The 16,197-nt window shown below is 45.9% G+C and overlaps 1 protein-coding gene across 1 annotated transcript in view; it reads left to right on the plus strand.

Annotated features, from left to right (window-relative positions):
* COL4A1 (collagen type IV alpha 1 chain) overlaps nt 1-7,536 on the plus strand; it is a 193,810-nt gene extending 186,274 nt beyond the window's left edge. The window contains exons 50-52 of the mRNA XM_048501044.1: nt 1,779-1,893; nt 4,325-4,497; nt 6,065-7,536. Of these exons, the coding sequence (XP_048357001.1) occupies nt 1,779-1,893; nt 4,325-4,497; nt 6,065-6,146 (370 nt within the window). The 3' untranslated portion in view covers nt 6,147-7,536. The remainder of the gene's footprint in view (nt 1-1,778; nt 1,894-4,324; nt 4,498-6,064) is intronic.
* The last annotated feature ends 8,661 nt before the right edge of the window (nt 7,537-16,197 follow it).

Here is a 16,197-nt window from a genome sequence, read left to right on the forward strand (position 1 = left end):
GGCTTATCTGGTGAACCAGATGTGTTTCTGCACTCCCGCATTCCTGCTGGGTGACCTTGGGCTAGTCACAGTTCTTCAGAACTCTCTCAGCCCCACCTACCTCACAAGGTATCTGTGGTGGGGAGAGGAAGGGAAAGGAGCTTGTAAGCCACCTTGAGTCTCCTCACAGGAGATAAAGATAGAGCATAAATCCAAGCTGCTGTGGCGGCGGCAGCGGCGGCGGTGGCTGCTGCTGCTGCTGCTGCTGCTGCTGCTGCTGCTGCTCCTCCTCTTCTTCTTCTTTGTTCAGGGTGATGTTGCATGCAAACCTAGTGTTGCCAACTCTAGATTGAGAAATTCCTGGAGATTTGTGGGAGGAACCTGTGGAGGGTAGGATTTGAGAAGGGGAGGCAGCTCCACGGGGCATAACCAGAGGTGGGATCCAACCAGTTCTCACCACTTCTCTAGAAGTGGTTACTAATTTTTCCTGAGTGCCGAGAAGGGGTTACTAAAGCAACCTCCCTGCCCAATAGGGACTGGAGGTGCGTGTGTGCGGTGGCGCCACTGTTTGAATCCCACCACCATCAGAACCTGTTATTAAAATTTTTGGATCCCACCACTGGCAATAATGCCACGTGGTCCACCCTCCAAAGCAGCCATTTTCTCCAGGGGAACTGTTTCCTGGAGATGAGCTCTAATTGTGGAAGATCTCCACACTGCACCTGGAGAATGGCAATCTTAACCAACCCCCAGTTCCTGATAGGTCATTGTGGTTCTATCTATCTTGCTTCCCAGACTGCTGCCAAGTGGATGGTCCATTCTCTGGTTGTTTCCTCCTTCCTCCTGTAGTCCAAGTCTTCTGTCTGTCAGGGGTGGAGAGGGAAGAACCAAGTGATTCAGCTGTGGCACCCTGAGTGATGAGGGCTAGGTTGTTTTCCTCAAGGGGTGGACAAAGGAGAGGCCCAGCTGCTGATCTTTTGGTATTTGTTGCAGTCCTGAAAATAGAACTTAAACAGCTTTCAAACACTTCCATGGACAGCTGTGTTAGCAGTAGAAGAGCCAGACACAAGTCCAGTGGCACCTTAGAGACCAGCAAACCTATACCCCCCAAATCTTGCTGGCCTTTCTAATGCTTCTCCTTTATAGCTGGCTGTTAATTCTTATACCCAATAGTAATGTTCTCAGGGGATGGTGGTTTTTGTTCCACCTTCCTTGAGTTTCAGCTCCTTCAACAGGGAGATGAGTTATCCATGCATTATTTCCCCCCCACACACACACACACACACACACACACTGCACGATAATACTTTTCTCCTTCAGCTGCTTGGTTGTATGCGTGAAATAAAAAGCTATCTAATTCTACTTTTAGCTTAGTAAGCAGAACATTCAGACTCATTCACGACTGGGTTTGATTCCTCACTCCTCCACATGAGCGGCAGACTTATTTGGTGATCTGGATTTCTCCGCTCCTCCACATGAATTCTGCTAGGTGACCATGGGCTAGTCACAGTTTTTTCAGAACTCTTTCAGCCCCACCTATCTGACAAGGTGTCTGTTGTAGGTAGAGGAAGGGAAAGAAGTTTGTAAGCTGCTTTGATTCTCCTTACTGGAGAGAAAGGCGGGGTATGAATCCAAACTCCGCCTCTCTTCTCTTGTTGGTAAATTGATATCTGAATAGAAAAATTGTGGGGCTTTGCCCAACAAGTAAGGGTTATGGTGTGTGAAATGGCAAAGACTAGTGGGAGGAAAAGGACTCACAGGGGTATCTCATTTTCATTGTTTCTGGAACCATCTCTCAGATGTGCTGTGTGCGAAGCTCCAGCAATGGTGATGGCAGTCCACAGCCAGACGGTTCAAATCCCGCCCTGTCCAGATGGCTGGAGGTCACTCTGGATCGGCTACTCATTTGTGATGGTGAGTGCCCAGTGTGTCAGGATCAGACACCAGTCGAACCTTTTGTGCGTTCCTCTGTCAGAAAGATTCCACTCAGTCAGAAAGATCCCAGTGTGGTGTAATGGTTAAAAGCAGGTGCACTCTAATCTGGAGAACCGGGTTTGATTCTTCACTCCTCCACCTGAGTGGCAGAATCTTATCTGGTGAACCAGATGTGTTTCTGCACTCCAACATTCCTGCTGGGTGATCTTGGGCTAGTCACAGTTCTCTCTGAACTCTCTCAGCCCCACCCACCTCAAGGGGTGTTTGTTGTGGAGGGGGGAAAGGAAAGGACCTGGTAAGCCCCTTTGAGTCTCCCTACAGGAGAGGAAGGGGGGATATAAATCCAAACTCTTCTTCTTCTCTCGATCCTGTTTCTTTTTTAAAAAAATGTTATTAGAAACATTTTTATAGAATACAAATTAAGAAAATCCTAAGATCTAAATAAACCAATACACATCAGCAATATGGTTTCCACAATTATACATTTTGTTCCTAGATAACATTATCTCTCAAACTTTTGTCCAGGAACAACTCATTGGGAAAATGATCAGAGGCTTGATCCTGTTTCCTCAGGAGTAGGGAGATAACAGTTTGAACAATTTTTCACAAAACTGGAAACCTTTGACAGAATACCTTTCGAATAACTATTCAAACAGAGAAGTAGTGTCAGGGTTTGAAATTTAAAGAAAACAGTAGATTGTAATTGCCAAAAGATTTTGAGGGTCACAAAATTCTGGTTTTCTCACTGTGAGGTGATCTGAGCCAGTCTTCCATTTCATGAGCAAAAGGGGAACAGGATGAATCTGGTTTCATACTGTGCCAAGTTCCCAGCGCACAGCATGGTTTGCAGTGTGAGATTCGGCCACAGAATATGAAAGAAAACTGTTCAAAGAAGTCAGTTTGTGTGGAGAAAACTACTGTGACTTGGTGCTAAGTTCTGTGGTTGCAAATGCTACAGCTTTGAATTGTTAAGATGTGAGTTGTGTCTAGGCTTAATTAGATTGTTACGACATGAGAAGCATCTAAGGATTGTGTGCTTCATGATTGTTATGCGTGTGATGTTTATGAAGAGTATATTACATTAATGAGACATAAATGAGGGTTTGGTGGGCACCTTGAACGTCAAGTAAAGTTTCTTCTGTTATTTAGTACTGAGTACTGATAGCCCGCCTGTGCAAGGTGGTTTGTATGTGTGTATACACATTCTCCCAGCAATACTATCGGCCCAAGCTATATCCTTGGTATAAAAGCTGCAGTCAATATAACCAACGGTGTAGAAAAACAGGCCAAAAAATCATGAGACAGGTAGGGGGGAAAGAACAAGGCGGGACAAGTTTTCAGTTAAAATTCGGGTTTTAGTTTTCAGTTAAAATTAGAAATATTTTCATCCAGTTCCCAAATGCTAGCAGGGGCAGCATCAGAAGGTAAACTTCAAAGGAGAGAGCATTCCACAATTAGGGTGTTACCACTGAGAAAGCCCTGCCTCTGCTTGCCATCCGCCTCATTTCTGCAAGCAGGGTGCAGAGAACAGGCTTGGGAGGCGGATGTTAACTGATGGGCTGGACAGTACAGATATGGGGGGAGTCCTCCAGGTACCCCATCCCCAAGCTGCTTAAAGGCTTGAAAAGTGAGCGCTGGCATTTTGAATTGTGCCTGACAACTGAGCTGCAGCCAACACCAGAATTTATTGACAATAAAGTGGAAAATTACTGCAGAGGGAGGCATAGGGGTCCCCCTCTCTGCTGAGAATTTATGCAGAAGCTACATGGAAAAGATAAGAGGCGCCTCATTACATTGCTGCGCTTCTCTTACCGCTCCTTTTTAAGTTCCTGCAGCATACTTGGCTGCTTTGTAAGAACATTACTGCCCAAGCTGAAAAGATACTTCTGGTATTTTAAGAACTATAACTTTAACTTTGTAACAAAATAGAAATATCGAAAGCTTTCCTGCCCTTCCCAAAAGGCTAGGCTTGCAGTACAAAGAAGTCGGCAGATCTGTTGGTTGTCTCTACCTGCTTCATCCACTTGCATCAAGAGCCATAAGGGCACCTCGCAAGTTGAGATTTGTGTAGGGACACATTTCAGACTCAAGCAGCCCCCAAGTCAGAATGTGTTTCTAGGGAAGGCCTGCATCAGGAGGGAGGGAGGGTAAAACCAGGGTTTTCCATCAGGTCACAGTCCAAACATGAATTCTATTCATAACGTAATAGGGAAAGACATAATTTTGTTTGTTTTCATGTGACTTCAGATTAAATGCAATTCCTACATGCTGTTGTTCATCTGCCTCCATTTCCCAACTGGAGAATACCAATGATGGCCACCTGCCCCAAAGAACTGTTGCACAAAAAGTACAATCTATAACCAAACTCAACACTGTGTCCCTCTAACCAGATATCCTTCTTTGTTCACAGCATACAAGTGCTGGGGCCGAGGGCTCAGGGCAAGCCCTGGCGTCTCCTGGCTCATGTTTGGAAGAGTTCCGCAGTGCGCCATTCATTGAATGCCATGGCAAGGGCACCTGCAACTATTATGCAAATGCTTACAGTTTCTGGCTTGCCACGATTGAGAGGAATGAAATGTTCAAGTAAGTCCGACGTGCTCAATAACCTAGTGTGCCTGCCTAGATAAACAAGCCAGTTCCTCAGTCCCCATCTAAGTAAATGCATTTACAGAGAATTGGTCCAGCACAGTAGATAAAATGGTCCAGCAGACTGCATGTATGCTGGGGACTATCTACCCCTGATCTATAGTAAATGGTCCGGCAGGCTGCTGTTCAGCATGTATGCTGAGGGCTGTATCTACCCCTGTTCTATAGTAATTGATTTGGCAGGCTGCTGTTCAGCATGTATGCTGAGGGCGTATCTACCCCGGATCTATAGTAAATGGTTTGGCAGGCTGCTGTTCGGCATGTATGTTGAGCGCTGTATCTACCCCTGTTCTATAGTAATTGGTTTGGCAGGCTGCTGTTCGGCATGTATGCTGAGGGCTGTATCTACCCCTGGTCTATAGTAAATGGTCTGGCAGGCTGCTGTTCGGCATGTATGCTGAGGGCTGTATCTACCCCTGATCTATAGTAAATGGTCTGGCAGGCTGCTGTTCAGCATGTATGCTGAGAACTGTCTATAACTGTTCTGTAGTAAATGCAGGGTGGTAAGCCCCGAGCATACATGCCAAACAGCTACCTTCCAGACCATTTTGCCTACCATGCTGGATTTATTCTTTGCCCAAGCAACCAAGCAGAGCAAGCCCCTGAGATACTGAGAGTGCCAAACGACTTCATTCCTGTATGTTTGGCCAAATACGGCCCTTATTCCTTCCTTCTTTTAACTATCATACCAATTTCTTCCAGGCAGATATTGTGGGGTTTCTGGCTTATTTTGTACGCTGTGTTTTAAATGGCCTTAATTATTTTAATGTTTAGAGCCTATATTTATATTGTACTTATAGTTAAATAATGAGAGTGCTCTGTTGTTAAGTTGTGTTATGTTGTTTATGTTGTACACTGCTCAGAGCCCTTTGGGGGTGAGCAGTATAAAAGTCTAATAATAATAATAATAATAATAATAATAATAATAATAATAATTAAAAAGTCACATATATCTGGCTGTCGTAGCTGGGTGCATTTCACATTAGGTAGTTCTATCTAAACCTGGAGGCAGCAGGATGCAGCACTGCTGCAGCACCTTCTCACCACCCCCACTAGAGCTTTCCAGCAGCGCAGTAAGTTCAGAAAAGTCCTGAAACTCCCTTGCTGCCAAAAACCCTGTAGGATATAAAGGACATATGCTGCCAAAAGGGCGGCAGACATCCAAGGACCGGCGCACCATGCAGGTGGCCCTGAACTCCGGGAGGGAGCTGACTAATTTCACCACTTGCCCAGGAATGCCCTGGCCTGTCCCTCAGCCCGAACTTCTGAGTTTTGCAGCAGTGGACTCTGAGACGTGTGGCCGCTGGTATGTCTGCCCTCTCCGGTGTATGTGCCCTGGGGACGGCAGATGCACCTGCGCAAGGCTGCACTGCTCCCTCAAGCCCTTTCGGCCTTCCCCCCCTTTGGATGGGGCTGAAAGTCTTCCATCAGTCTCTTGAGACCTTTAGACATTTTCCTTCACAGGTTATTGTAGAGTCTCTATTTTTCTCTCTCTCTTTTTCAGAAAACCAACTCCTTCCACACTGAAAGCAGGGGAGCTCCGCTCCAATGTCAGCCGCTGCCAAGTTTGTATGAGGAGAACATAAGGACTTCCCAGTTGTAGCTAATGTCACAATATGGTGCTATTCCTTTAACAGCGTTGAAGCTTAGGCATATATCCTATGGACTTCAATCTTGTTGCCCAGTATAAAAACCGTCAAGTGCCTTACAGGAACCTGTCTAATCAAATCTCTGCTTTCTTGGCCCTTTTCTTGCTGAAGAGGAAGAAGATACAATGAAGATAAGCTTCAGATGGCACTTTTGAAGAAATGCTGGTGTGGATCCAACCCGTCTTCTTCCAGCCTGAGGCGCCTTCTTCCAATTCCGAGTGGCTTTTCAGTCAGTGGAAGAACCACTTAAGTTGGCAGAAGTCTCTTCAGATTGGAGGATGGCGTCCACTTTAAGCCAAAAGGAAAGGTGGGGTATAAATGTGTTAATAAATAAACTTTGCTCAGTGGAGCTATCGAATGGGGTAGGATCCACCCTACTATTTTATATCTAGAAAGTGATGCACTGATACTTACCCAAAATCCAGAACCCCTCCATCCCCTCAAAAGGTGCTATGAAGGCTGCGTCTCTGCCTTGTGTGTAACATGCCTCCTTTCCCACTTGTGCCTACCAGATATGCAGGTTGACTTTCTACTTCTTTCCTAAGCCCTGCCCGACATCACTCAGATTTCCAGCTCTTGGTTTTGTACTTATGGCCATTGTACAAAGTAATACTAATGTAAATAAGAGTTCTGGGGGAAGAGGACTGGATTTCCTGTGATGCCGTAGAAGGCGCTGACCCGCAACAGTTGCCGGTTGCATATCGCACTAAGAAATGGGCAGGAAAGAAGAGGAGACGTCCTGTCAGTCGCAAAAGGCATTTGCCCTCTGGTACTATGTGGCTTTTTTAATGGCAGTTCAGCCAATTTTCTGTGGAATTCAGAATGTCCAGTGATAAATAAAGAGTAATTTATGTCAACGACTGGGCAAGTGAATTTTAGTTTATTTTTAGATCTCCTTTTTCCCAGTACCGACTCTCACAGAAGGGGAGCGTGAAACATCTAATTCTCTGAGGAAAAAAATGATGTCCAAGCTAGTTAAAATCCTGCCGGTCGCCCTGTGACTAATTCAGCAAGACATACCTTGAGCTTCCTTTTTAAGTATTTAATATTTTCAGGGTTAAGCACTAATACACTGAATGACTTGATTTTTTAAAACATGTACAAGGCCTTAAGATTTGTATTAAATATCCCATGTCAAACACTTAGCAGATTTCTATTGAATTTCTATAAAACACACCGATATTTGAGAATGTTTATGTCTAAAACTGATTGTGTCATATAACCTAGCCAATATAAAAAAAGTTGAACAGTAAGGCCTTTGAGGTAATTCCTTGACCGTGTAGTTAAAAATGAAAATTTGTAATAAAATTATTTCTGTAAAAAAAAATTGTTCTATAAACAGACTTTTGTTTTACACAAGTTGCCGGCATAGAACTGGAGGTCAGTTTTATCCTGGCTGTGCCACTAAGAGCAGTCACCAAGCAAAGATCCCACAGATTGTCCTATCCAGTGTCACAAACATGGGTGGCACTGGCCACTTGGTGGGATGGGCCCTTGTCCCCTATCAGTCAAGAGATCTGAGGGGCATTTCCTGTTACAACCACCACCATACAGATCTCAGATGAGAAAATAGTAGAGAACTGACTATTGACCATTCTCTAATAACAGTCACAGGTCAGTTTTCTTCTTTGCTTGTTGCTACAAGCAAGTATGGGTAATGAGAAAGCTTCCCAGAGAAGAAAATTGGGGAAGAAACTCATAATGTTTCAAACTACTCTATTCCATCCCCAAAGGAAGATAGTAAGGTGACCAGCATAGCTTTTAAGGGAGGCAATTAGAGTTGGTCGATACTAGAGTTGGAGACTCGGACGGACCGAACCCATGCAGATTCGGATGAGCAGGATCCGAATCCAAGCTGTCCGATCCGAATTCATGGAATTCGGATCAGCAGCCGAACAGCGTTTTTATTTTTTTAGTGTTTTTTATGTTTCAGCCTGCAGGGGGTGCATTTTTAGACATATTGGCACCAAAATTTGAGGGTATCATCAGGTGACTGTCCTGATGATACCCCCCATGTTTGGTGCAGTTTGGTTAAGGGGGGCCAAAGTTATGGACCCTCAAAGTGGGTGCCCCATCTCCATTGTTCCCAATGGGAGCTAAGGAGATGGGGACCACCCTTTTGAGGGTCCATAACTTTGGCCCCCATGATCCAATTTGCACCAAGCTTGGGGGGCATCATCAGAACAGTCTTCTGATGATACCCAGGAATTTTGGTGCCGATATGTCTAAAAATGCACCCCCTGCAGGCACCCCCAGAAATTCGCCCAAGAATCTTTGCTCTGCAGTGAGTTCTGCATTGCTGTCAATGGGGAATTCCTGGTGGAGGGCTGTGGGGTGCACATTTCTGAATGTAAAGTCACAAAACTTTTAGGGTATCTTCAGGAGAGTCTCTGGATGACAACATCCAGGTTTCGGGAACTTTGCTTCAGGCGGTTCAATGCTATGGGCCCCCAAAAGGGTAGAGCCCATCTCACACACTAGGGATTCAGATGGCTTGGATTCAGATCCTGCTCATCTGAATGTGTCCGAATCAGCACGGGTTCAGTCCAAATTTGGATTCGGACCATCCAAATCTCCAACTCTAGAGGCAATGCTGCCCTGTTCTCATGTTGCCATGAGACTACCCACATTGTCTACATATGTTGGTCTCTCTAGTACGATGGTGGAGTATTCTCACAATAAAATGAGGATTTTATTAGTCTGACATTTAGCATAAATGTCATTTGTCATTTAGCATGAAGAACTCGCCTAGATATAAAAACTGGCCAAAACGGCAGAAACATTCACCCGCTACCTTAACTTACAAACCACATGGTGGTTTTTATTTTGTTTTGAAATGTGAGTAAATCTGCAAATGCCTTAACTTGAATTCCAAAGCTTGATCAATGGCGATCTACACACAGAATGGAGTACAGGTATGCCCCTCTACACAAAAATCCCAACCAAACTGAAGCTGTATTTGACTACATTTCTTAATTACCCTTTTTTTAAGTTAGTAAAACAATTCATCCTATTAGGCCAATATTGCCAAATTTCTTCTAATTGTTTTCAATGGGAAATAAATTTCAGGGTGTAACGCTCCTTATAAATAGACTAGATGTTCTTTAAGATTACACTGCTCACCCAAAGATTCCTTCCTTCCAAGTTTCAGGAAAACAAGAGAAAGTGATAAAAGCTGTAAACTGCTGCAAGCGCACAGGGGAAGGGCAAAAGGAATTCAACCTCTTCCCCCTAGTGCTGAATCTCACTGTCAACAACAACAACAACCTTTATTTGGCATTTAAAAAATAGGTTCTAGAGCGTTGCCAGACATTTTTGAAATACAAATCAAGAGTACATTCAAAACGCAGACAGGAAGACTGTATATAGCAGTATACATTACTTAGAAAGTTCTGTCACTTGTAAAAGAAATTTTGCTACTTTTTCCAAGAGCACGACGTCTGTGTTGTTTAACAGAAGCTCCACAGCAGAACTGTCAAAGTCTCTTTCAGATTTGTCTAGGGCCAGCCTGGGAGAGAAATTCCTAATGCCCACATATCTCGGACAGTCAAGAATAATGTGAGCAAGAGTCTCCACTTGATTTTTACAGTGTGGACAAACCCGATCCTGGAAAGGGATGGATAAGTAACGACCCTTTGTAATGGCCGAGAATCTCACTGTATTCCCATTTCTTTCAGCATTTCCCCCCAGCCCAGTTGACCTTTTTCTCAGTATCTGAAAATAACTGCAAGAAAAAAAATGCTTAAATCGCGAAGTCCAACCAGTTGTGGCATATAGACCTACACATGATGCTTCGTGTGTGAATGGATGGACTTATAACTGTACTTTCAAATACTTAAAAGCATCTGAGAGATTTTGAATCCTGAATCAGCAGTTCTCTCACATATATTTACCCAGAGAGAGGCAGGCAGCCCACCGGAAAAGGGTGCCAAGTCCTTAGCCTCTGCTGCCATTTCCACCCTGCCTTGCCTACCTGCCAGTCTGCAGGTGTAGAGCCTTTGCTTCTACCCCTGCCAGAAGAGAGTTTTCTCTCACAGAGGAGATATAACCTGTGTCTCTATCCCACTTTTCTGCCTTGCTTTCAATCATTTGCAAACAGGTTTTATCCGTTCCTGACAGGTGCAACCCCAGAGAACTCCAAGTTCCAGAAAACAAAGTGGCTCATGCAAAGAACCGGCGGCACTTGTATAGAATCAGAAGGAATTCCCTGGGTCAATTAAATATTACACTGATCATTGGGAAGCAGAAATCATTACTCAGTGGCGTAGTGGTTAAGAGCAGGTGCATTCTAATCTGGAGGAACTGGGTTTGATTCCCTGCTCTGCCGCCTGAGCTGTGGAGGCTTATCTGGGGCTTATCTGTGCACTCCCACACATGCCAGCTGGGTGACACAGCTTTTTGGAGCTCTCTCAGCCCCACCCACCTCACAGGGTGTTTGTTGTGAGGGGGGAAGGGCAAGGAGATTGTAAGCCCCTTTGAGTCTCCTACAGGAGAGAAAGGGGGGATAGAAATCCAAACTCTTCTTCTTCCTCCTCAAAGAAATACCCATGGAATTCAGGGGAGATGTGAATCATCCCAGCCTATCTAGTAATCAGTCTGGGTTCTAGTACACTCCAAGGCCCCATAACAGTGGCAAAGAAAGAAGTATGGGTAAAGCTCTAAGAGGGATTACCCACACAGCTGCAGAGCAGAAAGAACAAGGAAGGTTCCCAAGGGTATTTATGAAGTAGAGAAGAGGAATGATAATCAGCATGAGCTTCTTATTGAGTAAAGGTGTAGAGATTTTTTTGGGACATAGGGCCTCATGCAGAAGATACACAGGTTGGCCGTGGGCAGAGGGAAGATGTCCGGGACAAATCTGTGCAAATCTGTTCTGCTCTGGCATGAACAAATTAAAGTTGTGCCAGAAGTGGTCTCGCTTGCTGCGGAGAGAATGGAAAGTGAAAGCAGGATTCCAGCAAATACATCTGTACAAGAAATCTTGCTGCGACTGACATTCGCTCCCATCACGCAGGAGAGGGATTGTGCATAATCAGCCCTTATCAAGGTATCCTCTGGAGGAGAGTCAGAGAAAGTGCAGTAAAACCAAATACCTATAGATGGAGTCATGCACAAATAGAAAACTGGCAAACCACTTTATGGTTCTGTAAAATGTGGGTTTTCCTGTAGTTAGCAGATCTGTGTCAACAAGTAGAATGCTAAGTCATGCTTAATCCTCTTGGGAAAGGCTCATGGCCAAAGGGCAGAGGGTGACAGAGTTCCACAGCTGCCTGGGTCCAGTACACCCAGTGACACCTTCTTAGATCCATCTAATAGTTGCCTCAGAAGATTTACACCCCACCAGCAGCTGTCACTCCGAGTCCCTTGATTTCCCACTGACTAGCGCTGTTCACAGCATTTTCCTATTTTCCTGTGGGCAGTCCTTAAGGTACAGATTAACACAGGTAAGCATCTTGGTCCAAAGGAAAACAAAACAAGTACTGTCAAGTCACAGCCCATTTATGGCAACCCTGTAGGGCCGTGGTGGCGAACCTTTGGCACTCCAGATGTTATGGACTACAATTCCCACCAGCCCTGCCAGCATTGCCAATTGGCCATGCTGGCAGGGGCTGATGGGAATTGTAGACCATAACATCTGGAGTGCCAAAGGTTCGCCACCACTGCTGTAGGGTTTTCAAGGCAAGAGATATTCAGAGGTGGTTTGCCATTGCCTGCCTCTGTGTCACGACCCTGGACTTCCATGGTGGTCTCCCATCCAAATATCACACAGGGCTTCCTGCTTAGCTTCTAAGATCTGATGAGATCGGACTAGTGTTGACTATTCAGGTCAAGGCTAATCTCCTTCATTCAGACCAACTGAAGTTTTTCAGAACACTGTGCAGGCTTTTACGTTCTGCAGAACTCTTCATCCAAGAGGATGTATTTTAAAAAAAACACAGGGGTACTAGATTCAGGTCATGATCTTGACGCGAAACCATCAGTCTTGCCTTGGGGGGAGAGTCAAATTAACTAAGTCTAAGAGATGTCGTGGGAGAAGGTGAAATTGTTATCCAGACTCCTGGGCATTATGGGAAGAGGATATTGCAAAATAATGGGAGTACAATAACAGGACTGCAAACCGGGTTGGGAGTTTTAGGGAGTGGAGTCTGGGGAGGGCAGAGTTGGGGAAGGGAGATTCCTCAGTGGAGTATAATGCTATAGAGTTACCCTACAAAGCAGCCATTTTCTCCAGCGGACCAGTACTCTGGATACAAGTTGTAGCGTAGTGGCGCAGTGGCGTAGGAGGTTAAGAGCTCATGTATCTAATCTGGAGGAACCGGGTTTGATTCCCAGCTCTGCCACCTGAGCTGTGGAGGCTTATCTGGGGAATTCAGATTAGCCTGTGCACTCCCACACACGCCAGCTGGGTGACCTTGGGCTAGTCACAGCTTTTCAGAGCTCTCTCAGCCCCACCCACCTCACAGGGTGTTTGTTGTGAGGGGGGAAGGGCAAGGAGATTGTAAGCCCCTTTGAGTCTCCTGCAGGAGAGAAAAGGGGGATATAAATCCAAACTCTTCTTCTTCTTCTAATCCGAAGAGTTTCCAGACCCCAACTAGTGGTTAGCAAGCCGATACTTTATTCCTGAACTGAAATCTACAATGTTATGTTCCGAAAGAGTAGAGATGGAGTTACTGATTACCGGGGGTCTAATGACCAAAAGAAAAAAAAACTCAGAAGGAATTCTTTTGGGTGGGGGACAGTTATGACCATTGACCAGCACTGAGTTTTGCGACTTTGCCCTTGAACCGCTTCAGTTGTTTCATCTTTTTGTCCCACCTGTGATAAAAACTCAGCGAGGCTCACAGGATGTTTTCTGCAGAGACTCAAAGGGGATCGGCCTCTTGCCGGACATGATCTATGATTCTTCATCTGCTGTTCAGCTATCAAAAGAAGTGCAACGGCTCCAGCCTAAATCAACAGCCGGCTCGTTTCTGATGCAAGCCGAGCAAACAAGGCCCGGCTCCTCTTCGTTCTCCCTTTGCTTTCTTCTTCTGCCCTCAACCCAGTTAATGATCAACCCCTCCAAGCAAAGTTCTCCCAAGTTCATTGGGAGCATTCCCTTCACGTGCTGACCAGAGCGACCCCTTCTAGCTGCTCTCTCTCCAGAAAAGGGGAGACAGGAGAGGAAGAGTCCCCGGTCATGGACAGACGGCCTTTGGCCTCCTTTCTGCTCAGAGTTCAAGTGCTGCTCTTGGGTCTTGGAAATGCTGGTCTCTTCCTGACAGCTGCTGCCTCTAGCATTCCCTCGGCTCAGAGAGAGAAGCCCTGAATGAGTACACCAAGGACAAGCAGGAAGCGCATGGCCGTCATCTCTCTATATAAAAATCTAACAGTGTGTTTGTCCCTGATGGTCCCCCTCAGAAGCTGCTGGACGGATCGCCCCAAATTTTCACAGGATGTCCCTCCCTGTTGGAGGCAGGTAATCAGACCTTCAAATCGCCGGGATGAGGGCGAACCAACACTACCGGCTCCGCTTCTTTTGCACGTGGCCCTTTAAGAACCCAGGGAGCTGGCCTCGATCTGAGCGCCTCACCCCCCTGCCTCTGCTGCCTGACTGGGATAGCCTCCTTGCCCCAGTTCTGCCTTACCCAAGCCAGGACTGTGCATGTCAACCAGCGTCATGGACAGCGGGATTCCCACTCTGGACAGTTCCGTTGTGGAATGGGAAGGGTTACCTTATACTAAAAAAACAAGACAGCACCATATAACGATGTGCATTGAAAAGGGAAAAAGGGATTCCATTTGACCACCCCAAAAGGCTATGCTGGGGATCATTGGACCTGCATGGACAGCTGTGTGGGTTGCGGACTGTGATGAGAAGGACAATTGCCACAGCAACGCGTGGCCGGGCCTGCTAGTTATATATAGTTTGGCTCTGAGGCATTAGCCATTGGATCAATAGGCCCAGGCTCGCCAGGTCAGAGCAGAGCAGCCCAAGACCTCCACCTCAGGGGAGATCCAACCAACGGACCCAGCAATGCTAAGGGAGGGACTTCAGAAGCCCCCTTCTGCAGAGTTATCCCCCCAAAAAGCCGATGGGACTGGAAGCTTATTGAGGGCCACCCCACCCAAAGACCAGACCAGGTCAAGTCTTTGACAGGTGCTGTCTGACATTAATCTAATTCTTCTACTGCAGAACAACACAGATATTCTCTGAAACTATCAAATAGACCAGAACTCCAAGCAAATCATAATTGGTATGCCCTTAATTTTTTGCATATGTTAGAAGGTGAACAGTGCGCGCTCTCTTTCACAACCATTTCAAAACAAGAAGAAGAAGAAGAAGAGGAGGAGGAGGAGGAGTTTGGATTTATATCCCCCCTTTCTCTCCTGCAGGAGACTCAAAGGGGCTTACAATCTCCTTGCCCTTCCCCCCACAACAAACACCCTGTGAGGTGGGTGGGGCTGAGAGAGCTCTGAGAAGCTGTGACTAACCCAAGGTCACCCAGCTGGCGTGTGTGGGAGTGCACAGGCTAATCTGAATTCCCCAGATAAGCCTCCACAGCTCAGGCGGCAGAGCTGGGAATCAAACCCGGTTCCTCCAGATTAGATACACGAGCTCTTAACCTCCTACGCCACTGCTGCTCCAAGGCGGGAATAGCACCCTTTTAGCAACTTCTGTGCACCCAGCGTGCTTCTACAATTTGTAGGTGTACCTGCTTTTTATTTGCTCAAAGGTAGCGCCTTCTGTGTGGCCTCTGCAACACACAGAAAGCAGCTGAGGAGGAAATCAGCAGGAGAAGAGAGGAGAAGGGGGCCAAGAGCAGCAGTCTTGAAATTTTGGGAGGAGGGTGGAAAAAGAGAAGCAGTCAGGCTAGGAACTGGGACACAAACGTAATCGCCAGGTGAACTTACCTTAAACGACCTTCCTTGCTTATACAAGAGATGAGCTCCTGAAAAGATCGCTTCAACGTTTTTCTGTGAAAAGTTCATCTCAAGCCATCTCCTAAAACATACTTGCACTTGCTCAACATTTGCTTGTGCCTGATTGTGCCTTGAAAGATGTAATAAATGATTTTTGGTTACTGGAGGCTTTTGCGCTTGCACTTTCTGGTAACTAACCCTCCTACCTGAGAGCCACAAATCCTGTAGGGCTGTTGTTGAATCTTTAAGGCGAACTACTCATCAAGTGGGGGATGCTGGCTGTCCACACCTGCTTTGTGCCTGTGCGGTTGGACTCGTCCCTCAAATAATGTCGCAGAGGATAATATGCCCACTTTGAAGGGTTTGTGCAGTTCGCATCATCTGTCAAGGAGTGATCAGAAGGGCGGACAGCTAGATTAGCTAAATTTACGGGCAGACACCAAAACACGTTGAAACATTTAAGCTGTAAGTCGCAACAAAAAAAATGTGAAACGGATTTTTGTTTCTCTTTCAACTAGCCAATGGAGGAGGCAGGGGCAGCAGCCAGGTGGCATGAAAGCAGTACAGTCAAGCACCGGGATATTTCTAGGGACCATTCTGTTGGAAGTGAACTGTAATGCAGTGGCTCTTTCTGCCCAACCAAAATAAAACGTTTTGAGGCAGGAAATAAAATGTTTCCTCTGAACTGTTCCGCATAGTTTTTAGCCGAAAATGTTTTACTTCCAGCCTCAAAATGTTTTATTTGCATCCTGTTTGCTAGCAATTCTTTTTCTGAAAACCTTTTGAAAACATTTTCTTTTGCTGTGCATAGATCTTTAAGGTGGTTCCCATGCCTCCCGAACTTCCTTGTTGGCGCCATTTTCTGAGCTCACACCAGATTGACTGGAGGGCCTGCAACTGCAGGTAGTTCACCTCAGATGGATTCCAGTTTTGTTATAAACTACATATTAATATTCTAGGGCTACACGCAGTGGTGGGATCCAAAAATTTTAGTAAACAGGTTCCCATGGTGGTGGGATTCAAACTGTGGCGTAGCGCCAATGGGGCTGGGCGGGGCACGACAGGGGCATGGCCGGGCATTCCT

The sequence above is a fragment of the Sphaerodactylus townsendi genome, linkage group LG01, assembly GCF_021028975.2.
Source record: "Sphaerodactylus townsendi isolate TG3544 linkage group LG01, MPM_Stown_v2.3, whole genome shotgun sequence".
In the NCBI taxonomy this organism is placed as follows: Eukaryota; Metazoa; Chordata; class Lepidosauria; order Squamata; family Sphaerodactylidae; genus Sphaerodactylus; species Sphaerodactylus townsendi.